We start from the raw sequence: 17,752 nt of genomic DNA on the forward strand, positions 1-17,752 counted from the left end.
TGCACTACCCTGTTCGAGCGGTACGATAATGCACAAATGTTAAATTAATGTGCTGGAGCATTATACTTACATGACGCATTGCTTCTACGCAAATTTGAACTCAAGTCTTTCACAGTGTAATTCAATCGAATTTTACTAGGCCCGTGTCGTACATACGTGCGTGGCGTGTAATGAATACGATACCGCTGCGTATAATGATTTAGAATTTTAGATGACCACATATTTCATTTGTAGTTCTAAATAAAAATTATTTGTAAATAACAGCATTTTTATTACTTGAATTGTAATGTAAAAATTGTTTTATCCGATGATCTAAACGACAGACTGAATGAATGAAAAATGAAGACCTTTGGGTGGAAAACTCGTAATATAGCGCTATTTCCGCTGACTGCGGAAATATGTCATGAAAACACTGAGTAAAGTGTAAACGCGTGTGACGGTGTGCTTCTTGGATCAGTTTAGCATTTGTATGGCAGACTAAGCATACTTAACTTGTTACCCTGAACCCAAATCCCTATAGAGGGCTGTGAAAACCGTAATTTATAGTGACTAGTGAGGACCGAATAAACTTCACAAGATTTCTCACACTCTCATCCTATCAGACAAATCATGTGATGATGTGACTGTTTCAAAAGTACGTTTAACGGTTTACGATTTCACTGTTTTTATTCAGTTACCGTTTCTCAACGGTGGTGATGGGCATGAATTAGTGGTAACTATTCTATTACTCATTTACTGGCATCAACTCTGTACCGGTACTGGCTTACCTACTAATCTTTCGATACCATTTCCATAGCCTACTCAAATAAGTCAATCAATGCACACTTGCACAGTACCAGTCAGCCAGTGGTAGGCTAAGGGCAACCAAGAAGCTTTTTAGTTGCCCTCCTAATTTTTTATATTGCTTTGAATTAAAAGCCTTCGCCCTTCAATTTGACTAGCATAGTGACAAACCAGAGATTTTTTAGAATCAGTTCATTTTTAATTTCTTCATGTACCTAATCAATATTTTAATCAATTTCTTTTGTATGAAAATGCTGGTATCCAAGATACTTTCCAGGTCTACTTATAGAAGGGTAAACGCTGTATATTCCGACATCGTAGGTAATTCCGTCACTTCTCTAGTTTTTCCTTTATATTAAGCTTTGTTTTAGTTCCATTAGTTCATTGATGGTTGAAATGGTGACGTCATACATTTGCGTGTCGAAATAATGCAAAAACACTAGGTCTTGGCCATCTAGCGGGAAAATATTGAGATCCAAAGAGAGACAATGCATGCCACGTGGTGAGATCATCGAAAAATGTGTCAAATTTGACAGTTGACATGGCTCTACCAAATAGTGAATAACTGTTTTTATAGGAAGAATATTATGGTTTGAGACTTTTAAATANAGAGACCTCCCTTGCACTGGTCCTGACATAAACTGACCATCGTATAATATCTCGCTCTTTAATAAATGATCAAATACAGGTAGGAGTATATGAATTTCGTAGCCCAAGATATAAACGTAATAAAAGCCCAAACATGAGTTAATAAAGGAGTTTATATACCTGCAACCCGGGTAATCTTTTGACACCGCCAACTAGGGACCTCAGGATTGAGACAGATGCCGGCGTTGCAAAGAAAATAATAAATAAAAGCAAATAAGTTCGTAAGAGGAGTATAAATAAAAGTAAGTAAGTTCCAAGGAGGAAAGTAAATAAAATTAATATGTTCCAAAAAGAAGAAGATTGCTTAGCCGCTTAGATCCCTGTTCAAAAGGCAAGTTATTTCATCAGTAAAATCTAATTCACATTCATGAGTTTAATACTTTTTAAATTTCTATTTTGTTTTTCAATGATAAAAAACTTGCTCATTCTATCCGCAACATCGTACAGCAGTAAAACTATTTCAGTCAAAATTCATGGTCAAGCGGCACGGCACTGAAGCCCGGAATTTAAATGGCTTCAGTTTTAAATGTTTCCCGTCACTGCGTTTGCCGACGTGGGCTAGCGTGCCACTATTTCTCAGTATTGCGGAGTATTGGAGTATTATAGTTACTCTTGTTGGATATGGAAATGATCCCAACTTTTTGCCATCAATTATACTCGCGCCTGAAACTAACTTCTGCCGTAACTTATCATTGGTGTCTTAAATTTACGATATTGAGCATCCATAACGAATCATGGACCTGTCTCTTATACACATCTAGATGTGTATAAGAGACAGATCATAACTGATGTTATAAAAAATTTACATATATTTTGTAACTGTCGGGAAATTGTAAATAAATAGCTGAATGAGCATGAAAAAATTCAGATTGATATTTCATTTACGAGCGGAGTTATAATGTCTATACGTAGTGATAGATTCCCATAGGGATTCAGCCAAGCCTGCCTGAGAGCTCGCGGCTTTCAAGCACCACCTTAAAGTGTCGGAATATACCGCGTTTACCCAACTCAAAAATGAACTTGATGAAGAGTCTAAAAAAATTGCTGCTCTGCCACTATGTTGACTAGTTGAGTTATTATTAGCCTATTTGTGTTTTAGTATAATAGACACCATCATAATAAAAAAAGAAAACAGGAGATAAAATATGATAAAATAACTTAAATTTTGAAAGTGACTTGTTTAAGTTAGATTTAGAAGTTGCCATTGGCACATGCCACTCCACTTGAAACCATTTAGGTACCTAGTGGAAAATTGGGCAGTGGGCAGAAGTCAGAATTGCAGAAGCCACCTGTGAATTAGACAAAAACAATGGCTAATCTGGCCAATTTTATCCATTCCTAAATTTCCTATGCCTGGTTTATGATTTGAATTTCTTTAGGCCTTAAGGTAAATGCACCATAGGGCATAGTGATTTAGTGACAAAGCAGAGAGTTTTTTCAGACTCTCCCTCAAGTTCACTTATTAAAGGATTCCTAATATATTCACAGACGTATTTAAAAGTCTCAAACCATAATATTCTTCCTATACAAACAGTTATTCACTATTTGGTAGAGCAAGGTCATCTGTCAAATTTGACACATTTTTTGATGATCTCACTGGGTAGCGTGCATTGTCTCTCTTTGGATCTCAATATTTTCCCGCTAGATGGCCAAGACCTAGTGTTTTGGCAGTAGTTTGATGTGCAAATGTATGACGTCACCATTTCAACCATCAACAAATGCATGGAACTAAAACAAAGTTTAATATAAAGGAAAAACTAGAGAGGTGATGGAATAACCCACAATGTTGGAATATACCGCGTTTACCCTATTCCCACAGTCCCACACCTTATGGACGTAGGAACAGTAGGGTAAACGCACCATATTCTGACAGTGTGGCTAATTCCAATACTTCTCAACTTTTTTCTTTATATTAAGCTTGTCTAAGTTCCATGCATGCGTAGATGGTTGAAATAGTGACATCATACTATTGTGTGCAATATTTCTGCAAATCACTAGGTCTGGCAGGAAAATGTTAAGATCCTCAGACTCAGAGCGCAAGTCCACGTCACCCAGTGACAACATCGAAAAACGTGTGAAAGTTGATAGTTGACCTTGCTCTACCAAATAGTGATAACTTATTTGTGTAGAAAGAATATAATGGTTTGAGACTTTTAAATAAGTCTGTGAATATATTAGGAATACTTGTATTTGCTGATTTAAAGTGGTAAATAAATTAATAGATGATTAAGTTAGGAGACGGTTTTAGACACACACATGTGTTGTATTTTGACACAGCTCACACAGGGTGTCGGAATTCCAACACGGAGCATTGGAATTAATTACGATTTTGAAGCGCTGTCAGAATTAGTCTCACAATAAGCCGCATTTAGTGACGCACATGTCGGAATTCAGCAATTTTGTAGATTTGAATTATAAAAGCTTTTAAATAAATATGGCAACAGTTTGGGACGTTTCATCATTGCTGGCGCATAGTGTGGTGTTTTGAGAGTGACATAAACCAATCAGAACTCGAGTTGCGCATTTAGCGATCTATTTATAGTCATTTATTTCTTGCTACGTCCTTAAGGTGTTGGAATATGGTGTGTTTACCCAAGCAAGAAATAAATGGCTATAAATAGATCACTGTATTCGCAATTCAAGTTCAGATTGGTTTTATGTCACTCTCAAAGCACCACACTACTTGCCAGCAATGATGAAACATGACAAACTGTTGCCATATTTATTTAAGAGACTTCAGAATTCAAATCTACAAAATAGCTGAATTTCGACATGTTTGTGACTAAATGCGGCATATTGTGAGACTGATTCTGACAGCGCTCTAAAATCGTAATTCGTTATTCTGACACTCTGTGTTAGAATTCTGACACCCTGTGTGAGCTGCGTTGGAATACGACATAGCTCGGTACAAGCTGTGTTTCTAATTCCGAGCTGTGTTGGAATTAGTTTTTATGTGTCTAGAACCGTCTCTTAACACTTTGACTGCGACGTGCGCCATATATGGTAGGTACACGCATGCATGTCCCAAACTGCGATGTGCGGCATATATGGGGCACGCTTAAAAAATTTTATTTTTTTAAAAAAGCTATTTAAAATATCAGCCAGATCATAAACTTGTGAAAAATATGATGGATAATTGACAATAATGTTTTCAAAAACCTATATGAACGTTGTGCAATCGAATCATAAGAATCTTAGTAGTGTGAATGTAGCCTGAAATAATGAGGGGGTACGAAAAAGAACAAGTATTAAATAAAGGGGGTTATCCTGATCCAATATGTTGAAAATCATTTGTTCGGTATTGGTATGGGTTATAGCTGTAGAAAAATAAGTATCAGTCATTCAAAAGTTGCCTAAGCTCACACAGAAACAGAATGGCACTGTAAAAAGCAAGATAAACAGTGATACGGATTCCAAGTACTGGGCTAGCAATTGATATTTACTTTTCTAGCTTTTCATCTCACTTTAGCACCAACTAACTTCCTTTTTTTTGCAATTATGTTAAGGCCCTGATTGAAAACCGAGAGGCTTCGAACAGGCTCGGCTTTTCCCTAAGCGTTTCTTCACTAATTAGGATAGACTTTACTCCACTCGCAAATGAGATGGCGATATGGATTTTTCCATACTTATACCCAGCTATTTATTTATAAGCGTCGACCAGTAACAAAAAATATGTAAACTTTGTATTAAATGAGTTTTAAAGAGAGGAAATTTCAAGAAACTTTGAATATTATTGTTCATCATGTCTGCGACTTTTTTACTTTTTTCGAGATGTTAACGGGTTGTAATTTTTATTCTCCATTGAATGGTATACTCGGCATTCCTTGATCAGCCTCCTCATTGTAGATATTTTCTACCAAAAAATAGTTATGATCGAGCCTGCTGATACGCGAAGGGAAAATCCCGCATACTAGCTGCTCAAATGGAGGCGTTGTGCAATGTTTGAGGGGAAAGAGACGTCGTAAATTACTCAACTGTCAGCTCATGACGGGTGGCATGGTAAAAGCGAAGTCAATGAGGGGCGAAGAATAATACGTGGCCAGTGGTCGGCCTAGTCCAATTAGTTATAGCAATTAGCCTACTAACAATAACAGTATATGGATCATAATGGATGGCTAAAAAGGGCACTTATTGCCTTCAATAATGGCCAACAGGCCAAGGTAGTGTCCACCACTTAGGGATTTTTGGGTGAACAATTATTGATAAGTCTATTCATTAGCTTTGTAAAGTTTGTATGGAGCAAGGTAATGAGCTAAATATTGACCATTTAACTGGCTTCAATATACAAAAACACTTCAGGAATGCAGATCTTCTAAACATTGAAGAGTTACATTACAAATAGGTAGCTGATAGCACAGTGCACAGCACTATCAATAGATCTACTAGTTTTATGTCATATAGGTAAATGTACCAGACTCTACCCTCTATACACACCAACTAGTAGTGACTGAGTGACTGACTGCACTGTTCCCATTTAATTCAGACTAATAAACAAATACTAAACATAAACTGAACGATAACCAAACAAACCTCATATGACTTGAAACGAGACTTAAGTTATGAAAAAATCTAATACAGTTTGAAATAAACATGTGCACAATTCAAATATTTTATATCCATTCACTGCATTTAATTATTTTATATATAGTCTTATAATTGTAATTGTTTTGTTTCTAGTTTTAAATTCACATATTTAAAGATTGAAATTAAATATTTTAATTAGAATACTCATATTAGGGTGGAAAATCTTTCTAATTGCCTAAAAGGTCAATACAATGTCAACCTTTCAATATACAGGGTGGGGGTGTACCAATTGAGAAGTTTTGAGTTAAATAAAAGAGTAATGGAGGTACATAAAGAAGAAAGTTTATTTTCCTAGAGGTTAGCATAACATACCATTTAGAATACTTATGTTTTAAAAACAATATCTGGAAGATGGGGGCCGTTAGCTCCAACACTGTTGGAGTCGTTCTCAGAGGAGGGAGTAACCGTTAACAGTGAATTCCGATCGCTATGCTGCAATGTTGCAAAATTTCTTGCAGCCCATGATGGTAAACATTGTTAAAAATGAAGCATTGGGAGACGTGTGGTTCCAGCAGGATGGGGCTACAGCTCACACAGCCCGAATGTCACTCAATGTTTTGAAACGCATGTTCCCAACTTCCCAGACCCAGTGGCCTGTGAGGTCACCTGATATGAGCACTTGCGATTTCATTATTTGGGGACATCTAAAAGAAAGGGTGTTCAGAAGTTGCCCTCACACCCTACCACAGCTAAGGGAATGGATTATTGTAGCAGAGGTTATGGCCATACCTTGCCATTTATTTGAACCTGTTGTAGGAAACTTCTGAGAATGACTCCAAGTCTCCAACAGTGTGATGCAGCTAACAAACACCATCCTCCTGATATTGTTTTCAAAACATAAGTATTTTAAATGGTATGTTATGCTAATCTTGAGGAAAATAAACTTTCTTCTTTATGTACCTCCATTACTCTTTTATTTTGCCTCAAAACTGTTCAATCAGTTCTGCCCCACCTTGAATAAGCTAGCTAACACATTCAAATTGTATATTGTAATCAATATATAACAAATAGTAATAGTACATTTATACTAAACCATGAATAACAATACCTCAATATAAATTAAAGACTGCCACTCAATATATTTAAATATATAAAAAAATCAAAAAAATTGAAAAAATAAAAAAAATCATGATTTTTTTATAAAAAAATCAAGTGATTTAATCATTTTGATTTAATCATTGCCAACCCTGACTGTTAGTAATGGATGAGTACATTCTGCGTTCTTCAAATGTTTTAAAATTAAGTTTTATTGCAAGTGTTCCAGATTACCCTGTTCCCAGGGGTAATTTGGGATGCTTTTATTTTGCGCCTGGCGCCTCATGTACAGCATATGAATTTTTTTGGAGATGCCATTCAATAGCCCTCGCAAAGATATTTAAAATGAGCCCAAACTCGTTTTTGAAATGTTTCATGGAAGAAGTTATCACCAAAAAATGCTCAAAACTGTCCCTTTTTACCCCGTTTGATGGTAAATCTAGTAATACTGCATTTGTTAAAACTTCAAGATTTTGTTTTCAAAGTAGGTACTGTATATAATTTTCTGGTTTCAATTTTCAAAATGTATTATATACCTATACCTAGTAGTATAGTAGGTACATGTCTTATGTAATTATGTCCAGCAATATTTCATCATTCAATGCTTCTGATAATTTTAAAATGAATGTAATTGCTATCAAAACTTCATTAAAATATTACCGTGCCAAACCTTTTTGATCTACCTATGTTATCGTGGAAATTGTTTGACTGCCTGAAAATTTTAATCAAATATGTTCTCTGATCAATAATCAAACTTGCATTGCATTTATAAACCTACAATTTTTCGTTCAAATGGTTAAAGTGAAATTTTTTTCAGGATCATATGAACTACAAGGATGTCACAGAACCAGTCCCACCATCCGATGAACCCTGCTGTCCGTCAAGCTAGTTCTTCAGGTGTCAATCCTGCATCCCCTCCAGAAGCATCAGCTGCTTCACCTGCACCAGTGATCAACAGCAGCGCTGGTGGTTCCTCCACATCAGGCTTGTCTTTTGGCACAGATTTAGGCCACTTGCTTTGTGACACCTCCAATGGCTGGAGTACTGCAACTTCTGCTTCAAATGTTTACAATTTCATGAGCAGCCAAGATACAGGAGGCCATCCCCCTCTAGTCCCTCAACCCTATATAAATCAGCCTCTGCAACAACAGGCATCATTCCTGGAAGAAATCATTCCTTATCTTCCCAGAAATATATGGGAGAATCCTGCAAGTAGATACAATATTCTTAATTCCCTGGTAACTCTCACTCCTGAGGAGCACCAACAGCTGATCATTTTGCTTCAGCAGCAGTATATAGAATCGCAGCAACAACAAACTCACTCTAATTTAGGGCTTGGTCCAGATTCTTCTCTGGCAGGACATGGAAATCTCATTGACACTATTCATCCAAACCTCCATGGCATGACTGGTGGAAACTCTTTGGCAGAAAACTTGATTCAAGTCCATCACAGTTTTTCTGTTAGTCAAGATGCATATGAGTCAGGCTTGGGACCTGCAACTGCCCTCGGAAACATAGGAGGACCTCTCAACCGTTCCAGCAGTGATCTTGGAAGTAGATTTAATAGCTTTCACTTGGATTTGGGCAATCTTACCAGCACAGAGGGTCCAAACACAAGTACTGTGGAAAATTCTGGCACTACGAGTCAAAGTGTGTTTCCTCATCACCAGCAGCTTGGCCAGCTTCCAATGTCTTCAAATTTTCAGCCTTGCTCTAGTCTTTACACTCAAACTTGCCATTCTTCTTCTGAAATGCTTGCAACCGCTGCTCTTGATCAAAGTACATTACCAAATATCAGTTTGAACAATATAGGAGTACTCACAGAAGATTTGCAACGAGCTCCTGGAACCCCACTCTCTCATACTCCGCCTCCCAAGAATGCTAATGATTTGGCTGCTCAATGTGTTCAGAATGGAAAGTTCCTGGTTAATGACAAAATGCAAGATTTATCAACTCTTTCTGGCCACAATAGCTCTACAAGCAACGTCAGTAAAAGTAAGAAAAACAAGAAGAACAAAAATGGAACTGAATCACTTAATAAATGCAATTTACAGTCCCATTCAAGTGAGCACCCAATGAATAGTTCTAAGATTTACCCTCAAGCCCTAAATAGTGACACAGGGACTGTCCATCAGACTGCAGCACCTCAGCAGTTTTCTTTCTACTCCTCTGACCAAAATATCTTGGAAAAAATGGGTAATTTGTCTTCTTCTTTTGTTAACTGGATATCTAGGGATAATTCACGCCTCAGTAAAGCAGCTGATGAAGTATCTAATGATGTTTCAGCTCTTAAAACTGACCTGCCAGATGCTTGCAGCAAAATATCCTCAGCCAAGAGAAATACAAATAGCAGTGCATTTGTGCCATGCAATTTTGTTAATCCTGAGGCCAAGATGGCTGCTGGCAACTCTGGTAATTCAAACAAGTTGTCATATTCAGACGTCCTGAGTAGCTCAAAAGCTGCCAATGAGATGTCAACCAAAACTTCCATGAACTCTAGTAGTTCCAGCTCCCTTTCTAGTAGGAAGTACTATGTTGAGAACACTTCAACTAATACCAGTGTTCCAGTTGTTGTGCCTGTATCAAACGCCTTAAATTCTATCAAGAGATCTAAGAATACATCTTCATCTTCCCCATCTCTGTCGACAAAATCAAAGAAGCCTGTCAACCCCGTCTTCGGCAGTCGTGTTGGTTTGGATGAATTTGTCTACCCAACAGTTGAGGAGCTGGTCTCATCTTACCGAGTTCTAGATAGTCTAAACTCCACTTCAAGTGCATGTCTGGACACTAAGTCTACCAGTCCCAAGTCAAAGCCTGGGAAATTTGATAGGTCTGCCAACAGCACGGAGAACAGTGAAGAGGAGTCTTCTGTTAGTGAAGTGCCTGTCAAAGTGAAGACCAAGGTGACTCCTCCAACAGGCCCTGTGCTGAACAACAACAACAACAAAATTTACAACCAGAAACAGAATTTGAAGTAAGTGTGATTGTATTTTAAATTATTGTATAAAAAGTGTTTGTATGGCCATCACCAAGGTCTCTGTTTAGAATAAGTTACAGATTTTTTTGTTTCAAACTTTTATACACTTTTTTGATACATTATCTGGAGATAATCAGTAGTCAGTGTTGAACCTGATTATTGTTAAGGAAGTGATGCATTTAATTCTAATTAAAAAAGTTTACTGCCGATCTCAATGTACCATGCATATTTGTTCTATGAAGAAATTAAATACTTCAATGCCATAAACCACTCAACTTACCTAGATGTAAATAATAATTTAGTTTGATTTAAGTGACTAAGATAGTAGCTTTTATGCAGGAAAAGCAGCTTCATCAACAACCTCTCAGAAGGCAGCTCTAGCAGCACCTCAGCCACTCAGCAGAGCGGTGCTCAGAAGCAAGTATCTGAGTCACAGGCACCTCCAAGCGCCACTCAGACCGGCAGCACTACTGCACCTCAGAGACTTGAAACTTCATCTGAAGACGATGGTGAGTCTTATGGCTAACTTCTCGATGATGAGAATTGAACGTTAAACAGTAGCCACTCATGTTTTCCTTCTTGGTGCTGCGATAATTTGTTGTTATTGTCTCTTGTCACATCAAGAAGCGCGCTTCTTTTAAGATGGTCACCACCCGCGCCGGTTTAGATCGCTGCTGCAGGGCTCTTATGATGTTGTGTTGTATGAGCACTACCAGATATACGTAGTAGTGAGAATACCGTAGCAGCATTACAATGCATAGGGCTGTGTGGGGTTATATGTGGATGTCTGTCCCAACTTGATGTAGCCCAACTTTATATAAAATCATTTGACTGCGCAACAATACTGAGTAAGTTTTTTTTTTTCATGGAAGGTGCAGTTGCTGGAGGAGTAGTAGGCGCTACTGGCCACAAATCCCGCAACAGTTTCAGCAACAACAACAGCAATAACAACAATAACAACATTGTCTCTGCCAAGGGTGCTTCTGGTAACAGGAATAAAGGCAACAATAAGAAAAGAAAAGAGCCAAATGGTAAGTCTTCACAAATATTTGCCTAAAATACCTTGGCCTTTATTAAAGTATGGACGTTAAGAATGTTTCACTGTAAATTTATAAAAGGATCTGTAAGTCGATGAATAAAAATAAGTTTAGTTGTCACTTCCATTTAAGACATTCATCAAAGTTTCACTAGACTGGTCTTGACTTCTGGATGAATTCAGGGAGCAATTAATAAGTTTTTTTATGAAAAACCCAGGAAAGCCGTACTGTAGGTAATTTATCACACGAAAGATTTTATACAAGACTATACTGATAAATGCAGCTACAGCCTTAGGCTTTTTTAGTATGCTCGGCTTACCATCGTCTAAGGAATGTTCAGTTAGCTTGTGAAATATTTTCAACTTGTTGGTAATATAAACATTTTAATCCTTTCCCCACAAAAAAAGCAAATGAGGTGGATTTATAATATTTGTTGGTAGGTAATTTAGATATTTTAAACTTTTCCACCTGAATAAAAAAGCAAGAAATGAGGTGGGTTTATAATAGTTTTTATAATGAATATCGCTTCCCATGAATAGAAGAAGAAAAATTTAGCAAGTTTATCATCGTTGATAATATGAATATTTCCACCTTTTCCCTACGAATAAAAGAGAAGTAAAAAGGCATCTTTTATGCAGTATGGCACACGGTGGCAGCAAGGTTGCTGCAGTTGTGTTGCTGCTATGTTGCGCTGGCCTCGAAGTGGCTCTACAACCTCGTGGCTGAGGTCATCTTGATGAGTTCTAGCCTCTTCTGGCACGGCTGGACCAAGGCGATGTCTTTCATCAAGCTCTATGGATCTGTTGGTCTGACTGCCTTGAAGGACTTGTGGGGCTGCGCTGTCGAAAAACTGGAAAAATTCTGGCGACCTAAAGGTTAGCTTTTCTTCTTAACTTTTAACAAGCCAATCATGTCGCTTCTGCGTTCTGCCCCCAAAAAAATATGCAATACCGGAGATAAAATCGCATAAAGAAGCTTATGATGTATTTTACTCCATTTCAACATGCTTTCAAATTCAAATTTTACACCATTACATTTATAAATACTTATGGCACACCAGAAATGTATATACATAGTCGTACATTTTTAGTAATAGTACCTATTTGCCACTAACATTGTTAAAATAGTTTTTACTTTTTAAACTCTAGCTTTGTGAAGGGGGGCTGTTATATGAAGAATTATTTTTAGATAATATGTGATTGGCAGTGACAGTATTTTGTGGCCTTAAACTTTAACCAGACAACGTGAGGTACATTTTGAACGCCTAAGTAATTACCGCTTTACTTAGCAATAAATTTAACATTCCTGTCTCCTGCAGCTACAGACAAAGCTGTTTTTGACGCTCAAATACTCATCAGGTTCGAAGAAGCGGGCGCTGGACACAGCGTCAGCAACCCACTACCTGGAGCAGAACATTATCCTGCCATCTACAGGAGACGAGGCCATGAAGAGGCTCCTCGCATGCCGTGGCCTTAACAACTACAACATCCTCGGCGTCACGCCTAACGCCTCCCTGGAGGACATTCGAAGGTACAGACAATCGGCGTCACGCCCAACGCCCAACAGCAGGACATATGCAGGTACAGACAATCGGCGTCACGCCCAACGCCCAACAGCAGGACATATGCAGGTACAGACAATCGGCGTCAACGCTCAACACCTAACAGCAGGACATTCGCAGGTACAGGCAATCGGCGTCACGCCAACACCTAACGGCAGGACATATGCAGGTACAGGCAATCGTCGTCGCGCTCAACGCCCAACAGCAGGACATATGCAGGTACAGGCAATCGGCGTCGCGCTCAACGCCTAACAGCAGGACATATGCAGGTACAGGCAATTATATTGTAAGGTTTCCTGGATTCACCTTGAGAGTTGCATTCCCTAGAACCCACATGCGAGCGTGGAGCAACACGAAGTTCTTTGCTACGTGTTTGAAAATATGCGTGTAACATCAGTTCATGGTAAGATCTGGCACTTCTTGCATGGTCGGTTTAGTTTAGAAAAATTTAATTCAGTGAAAAGGTGGATGATGGTCATAATATCTGAATATTTATTGGAAGAAGTGTTTACTTGAAACTTTCTTAAAAATCCTTCCTGCATCAGGAATACGAAATGCGTCCTGCCCTTTGAATGAATTTAAAGGGAAATTTGAATACAGTCAAATCGGCTGCAATTTTTTGCTTCAAGATCTGCTGCGACTAGAGGCAAATACAGATAATTTTGAACTCGAAATTCGTTGAGACTAATGAAGCCAATAAGAGTGCGCTAAATATTTCGCTGCACTTCATAATTCATGGCAAATTCTATTTTACACGAGTTTATCAACGAAGCATGAGATGGGAGTATACTAGTTTTAGATAGCAAATAAAAAAAACCTATTGAATCGCAGATTTTTTAAACTAAAACTTGAATCCTTGATACTTGATTTCTCACGATGCTTAGAAAAATTTGTTATTTCATTGAATTCTTGAAGAAATATTTCTTGGCTCTTGCAGGTACTACAGGCGGCAAGCATTCTTGGTTCATCCCGACAAGAACAAAACTCCAGGCGCTGAGGAAGCCTTCAAAGTTCTAGGCCACGCGTTCGAGGAGATCGGCGAGCCTGTGAGTGATCATCACAGTCTATTGCAAGTGTTTTCGTCAATAAAAAGACTACTCGTCTTCATTATTCCTTGGAGCATGTAATGTAAAGTAATGCTAATAATTATGTTGGAAGTACAATAAATAGGAGTGTAGGTTATTTGTATTTTTTTATGAACAAAATGCAAATTTTCGATATATTTTTTCCATATCTCCAACTTGTTTTTGCAACATAGTTGAACCTTCAGAATTACTTAGTTTCTAATATTAAGTCAATATTTAATTGATTGTTGCTTTTGGGTTATTCCTTCTAAAGTGCTGGTCTTTTTAGCGAAGTTTTGTACTTGTGATTTCCTTATTACTGTCGTTTTGCTCTACTTTGATTTTAACCTCGTGCAAATCCATGTTTTAACTCTAGCTCAATTTGATGGGTAGGCAAAGCGAGAAGCGTACGACAAGCGACTACTCGGTGAAAGTCAACTTGGCGAAGCTTGGGACAAACTAGCAGACTTGTTGAAGGACTTGGAGCGAAAGCTGGAGGAGTCAGCGAACCTCATCTGTTGCACCAGCTGCCCCAACAAACACAAGAGAATTAAAGTTCCTGACCGACCGTTGTACGCTGCCCGGTACTGCGACCAGTGCAATATACGGCACGGTGCCAAGGAGGTAACTTACTTCACAGTTTCCTGTCTCAAATTTAGAACTGTCATTTAGAATATTTTGTGAATACTTGACGGACTCCGTTGCCTCAGTTGTTATTAATAATTAGCTTCATATTTGATCTGATTCGGCAGTGGAGGCAATCACATTCTAATATGAACCAACACCTTTCCTCATTATAAGGACAAATGAATTACTTTACTTTTGTCAATTGTTAGGGTAGCCTTATATTGCGAAGTGTATTTAGGAACACTTGACACTACTACGGTATTGTATTCAAGTCGATTTTTCATTTATTCATTTCAAAAACAAACGATTAGAGTTTACTCCAGATGCCTACAACAGTATTTTTCCAGTGAAAGTTCCATTCTGAATTGGGTTGAAGCGTGAACTCATTCAAATAGCTAATTTCATTTTCAAATTTATGAACTGGATTTGGAATAACGGAATTGTCAAATTTCAGGGATCATCGATCTGGGCAACATTGGGCTAACCTGCCGGTGATCTAGTCTAACGTGATTGTTATGTCGCCTAATCACAATGGATTTCTGAGGATATCGAAATCAAGTCTTAAATATATTATGAGAACAGTTCCATAGACTTCGTGGAACTTTTCAGTTCGTCCGACAATTATCCAATCGTTATCCACTCGCTCGTTATGGTTCAATCGTTATCTGATTTTGACAAATTTCTCAATAACTTACTAATCGCTGCTAAAATTCATTAAGTTGAAATCAATTTCTGGCAAACCCATAAATTGATGACCCATTTTAGTCACCTTTGCAAACACGGGATAACTTACGCTAATATAACGTCAACACACGCGCTATGTTATATCCACTGTGTGACTGAGCGGACGGTTGCGCAGGGCGATATATGGGCGGAGAGCCGCTACTACGGACTGCGGTGGCGATACTACGCATGTATGGAGGGCGCTGTTTACGACATAACTGAGTGGGCCAACTGTCAGGCTGGTAATCTGAAACAACTTCGTGCCAACACACACGCAGTTCAGTACAGGATAGTGGCGGGCAAGAAGAAGAGCCAGCAGCAGCGCGGTCAACAGCAGCAGCAACAACATCACGCTGGGGACTTGCCTACGTAAGCAACCTAGTTTTGGGAACTCCTATTTGGGTGTTGACCACTTGGCCTGGTGTCTAGCCTTTCTATTTTCCTCATTATTGAATGAACAAAGATGAAATATACTTAGAAAAAAGTTATTGAAAATTAGGGATGGAAATTTTGTCTTATTTGCTGCGTTTTTGTGGAATGATTCCTATCAAGTCACTTCTGTAAATTACCGTATTATAAGTTAAGCGCATTTTTCTCATTTATTGAAAAAATGCACTATTGTGCTAGCTATGTCAGTCTGTCTGTACACCCCTCCGTGACTTCACGTTTTCGTCGACGAGAAAATGCGCTCTTTGTCACTCACTGCAGTGAGGACTGAGTTATATTCTTGATATTTTAATTTTGTATGTCAGTTGGTCTCTCTACGCTCTTCTATGACTCTGAATGAAACTCGTTTATCGCGAATTTCGCGGTATACTAATCTATTCAACTTAATTTAACCTTCCCTTTCGAGTCGTGTCATATATTTGTGTCACAAGGATAGGTATCCTGAGACGACCGTGAGCCTCAAATTCGCTTGTGTTTTTGGTGTTTTTCTGCTAATTCTGTTGGTTCCCTTACAGTGACCCAGAGATCGAGGAATTCTTCAATCAGTTGTACAGAGAGAAGTTCTCGCAGCACTTCTCCCCACCGTCTTCCCCTCCCGCATCAACTGGCTCCCCCTCCCACTCTGCGACTCCCCATCCTTGCACTCCCCAGGCTGGGGGTGACGCCACAACTTCTGCACCGCGGCGTCGAGGCGACAAGTCAGGACGCCGCCAGAAGCGCCAATAACTTAGCCGATCAGTGGCAGCCTCTTGTAAATCTCGAGGATTTTTCCTTTGGAAAAGTATTCATGGCTCCCATTGCTATAGACGATGACGTGGCTCTTATGGGATGGAAAAAGCAACGGGTGCGATGACGTGGACCAATTGTTGGATTCGGAATAGCTTAGCCAACTTAATAATACTAGGTTCTCACTGCATGGTGTGGACTAAATGCATGGCACTCATTGTTGGAACCTATCTATCAGCCTCTATTCTGTATCTTCGTTTCGGATTGGCTTGGATCATGAGTGTGCAGTGAGAGCATAGGACGGACCAAACTTGAAAACCATGAAATGAGGGAGAAGAGTTCGGCTCGTAAGGGATGTCATGTCTATTGTGTGCTGGGATGTGTCAGTTTGCTGATCATAACACGAGTGAGGGAGTCTTAAGTTATCTGCTACTGTATATAATGCACGTTTTTCCCATATGCTTTCTTATCATAGTATTTTTTCCGGTAGTGTATGTATTATATGGTGCAAAATATGATGGGTGTAGCTCTTTGTCGTTCAGTTACGAAATGTTTAAGCTAATCTATAAAGATAGTCTTAACAAACCATGAGATGAGACATTGACCAATAAAACAATGCATTTCAGGGCAATTCTACAAAGAATTACCACTGAATAGATCACGCGATCCCAACGCATCACGCTTATTACTTCCTGACTCGTAACTTCTTGAAAGTATGACTAGTTCCAGCAGTGCGTTCACAGTTCAATTCAAGACTGAGCTCAAATTAATCGTACCCGCTGGTCATTAAACTCTTGCCCTGAGTAGGAACCTTGCTCTCGGGCTCTTAACCGCACTTGAATTTTGAATATGAATGAATTAATTAAATCATTGCTGTGCCACCGCAAGTCAGGTATTTTGGATGGTTAGTATATCGATTTCTATATCTCGATGTTTTTCATCAATTCGACATATTTTACAGTGAATTTGTTGGCCGTCGATTTGCTCTGGTATAAACGGATCGCATTCCAGGCCGGAATTTCGTTGAAAATGTTTCTTTCTTTGTCTTTTTCCGACTCTGAACTTTTGTTGCTTTCTTGGTTCAAGAGAAAATGTCTTTGGGGTCGCGACGTATCTGGTGTACTGGAAGAACTGAAGTGAATCATAAAAATTAATTTAAAAATTGCCACAACCGTTAGCAGAATTCGCTTGATTGGTGCCCAACGTTTTAAGAATATGTTTTATTTAAAACTTAGTTGTCAGTCATTTGAAATTAAATGAAAGAAGATTCTGTCTTAAATTATTCTGTTCTGTATGTAATTAATTTATAAACTAAGAATTTATACTTGTTGCTTATTTCGCCAAGGTTCATGTAATTATGGTTTAGTTTGAGCTTTACGTTTATAAACTTTTTCAGCTCGGTGCTATCTTCACCTCAATTTGTGTCTGGTTATTTCATAACAGTCGGCGACCAATAAGGAAAAAATTTCTTAAAATTCATATCAAATAATATGCTAATGGTTCTGTGACATGTAATTCGTAGCTAATCTTAAATTGTATT

General features: G+C 38.4%; 1 protein-coding gene across 2 annotated transcripts; it reads left to right on the forward strand.

The window, feature by feature from the left end:
* The first annotated feature begins 427 nt into the window (after positions 1-427).
* LOC108680430 (dnaJ homolog dnj-5) lies at positions 428-17,752 on the forward strand. 2 transcript variants are annotated; one of them, XM_018169249.2, is made up of 10 exons: positions 428-634; positions 7,868-10,024; positions 10,367-10,536; positions 10,900-11,058; positions 11,703-11,939; positions 12,423-12,594; positions 13,563-13,671; positions 14,083-14,313; positions 15,176-15,408; positions 16,002-17,752. In XM_018169249.2, exons 2-10 carry the CDS (start codon positions 7,887-7,889, stop codon positions 16,210-16,212), a joined length of 3,660 nt encoding a protein of 1,219 aa, XP_018024738.1. In that variant the 5' UTR covers positions 428-634; positions 7,868-7,886; the 3' UTR covers positions 16,213-17,752. The 2 variants fall into 2 exon arrangements, with proteins under 2 accessions (XP_018024738.1, XP_018024746.1); XM_018169257.2 differs by having other exon boundaries at positions 10,906-11,058.

The sequence above is a fragment of the Hyalella azteca genome, unplaced genomic scaffold (assembly GCF_000764305.2).
Source record: "Hyalella azteca isolate HAZT.00-mixed unplaced genomic scaffold, Hazt_2.0.2 contig9281, whole genome shotgun sequence".
NCBI classification, from domain to species: Eukaryota; Metazoa; Arthropoda; class Malacostraca; order Amphipoda; family Hyalellidae; genus Hyalella; species Hyalella azteca.

Coding starts and splice junctions, on each gene's coding strand:
- LOC108680430 (XM_018169249.2), top strand. CDS start 7,887: ATGTCACAGAACCAGTCCCACCATCCGATGAACCCTGCTGTCCGTCAA. Junction 11,940..12,422: donor AAAATTCTGGCGACCTAAAG/GTTAGCTTTTCT, acceptor AATACTCATCAG/GTTCGAAGAAGCGGGCGCTG. Junction 13,672..14,082: donor TCGAGGAGATCGGCGAGCCT/GTGAGTGATCAT, acceptor TTTGATGGGTAG/GCAAAGCGAGAAGCGTACGA.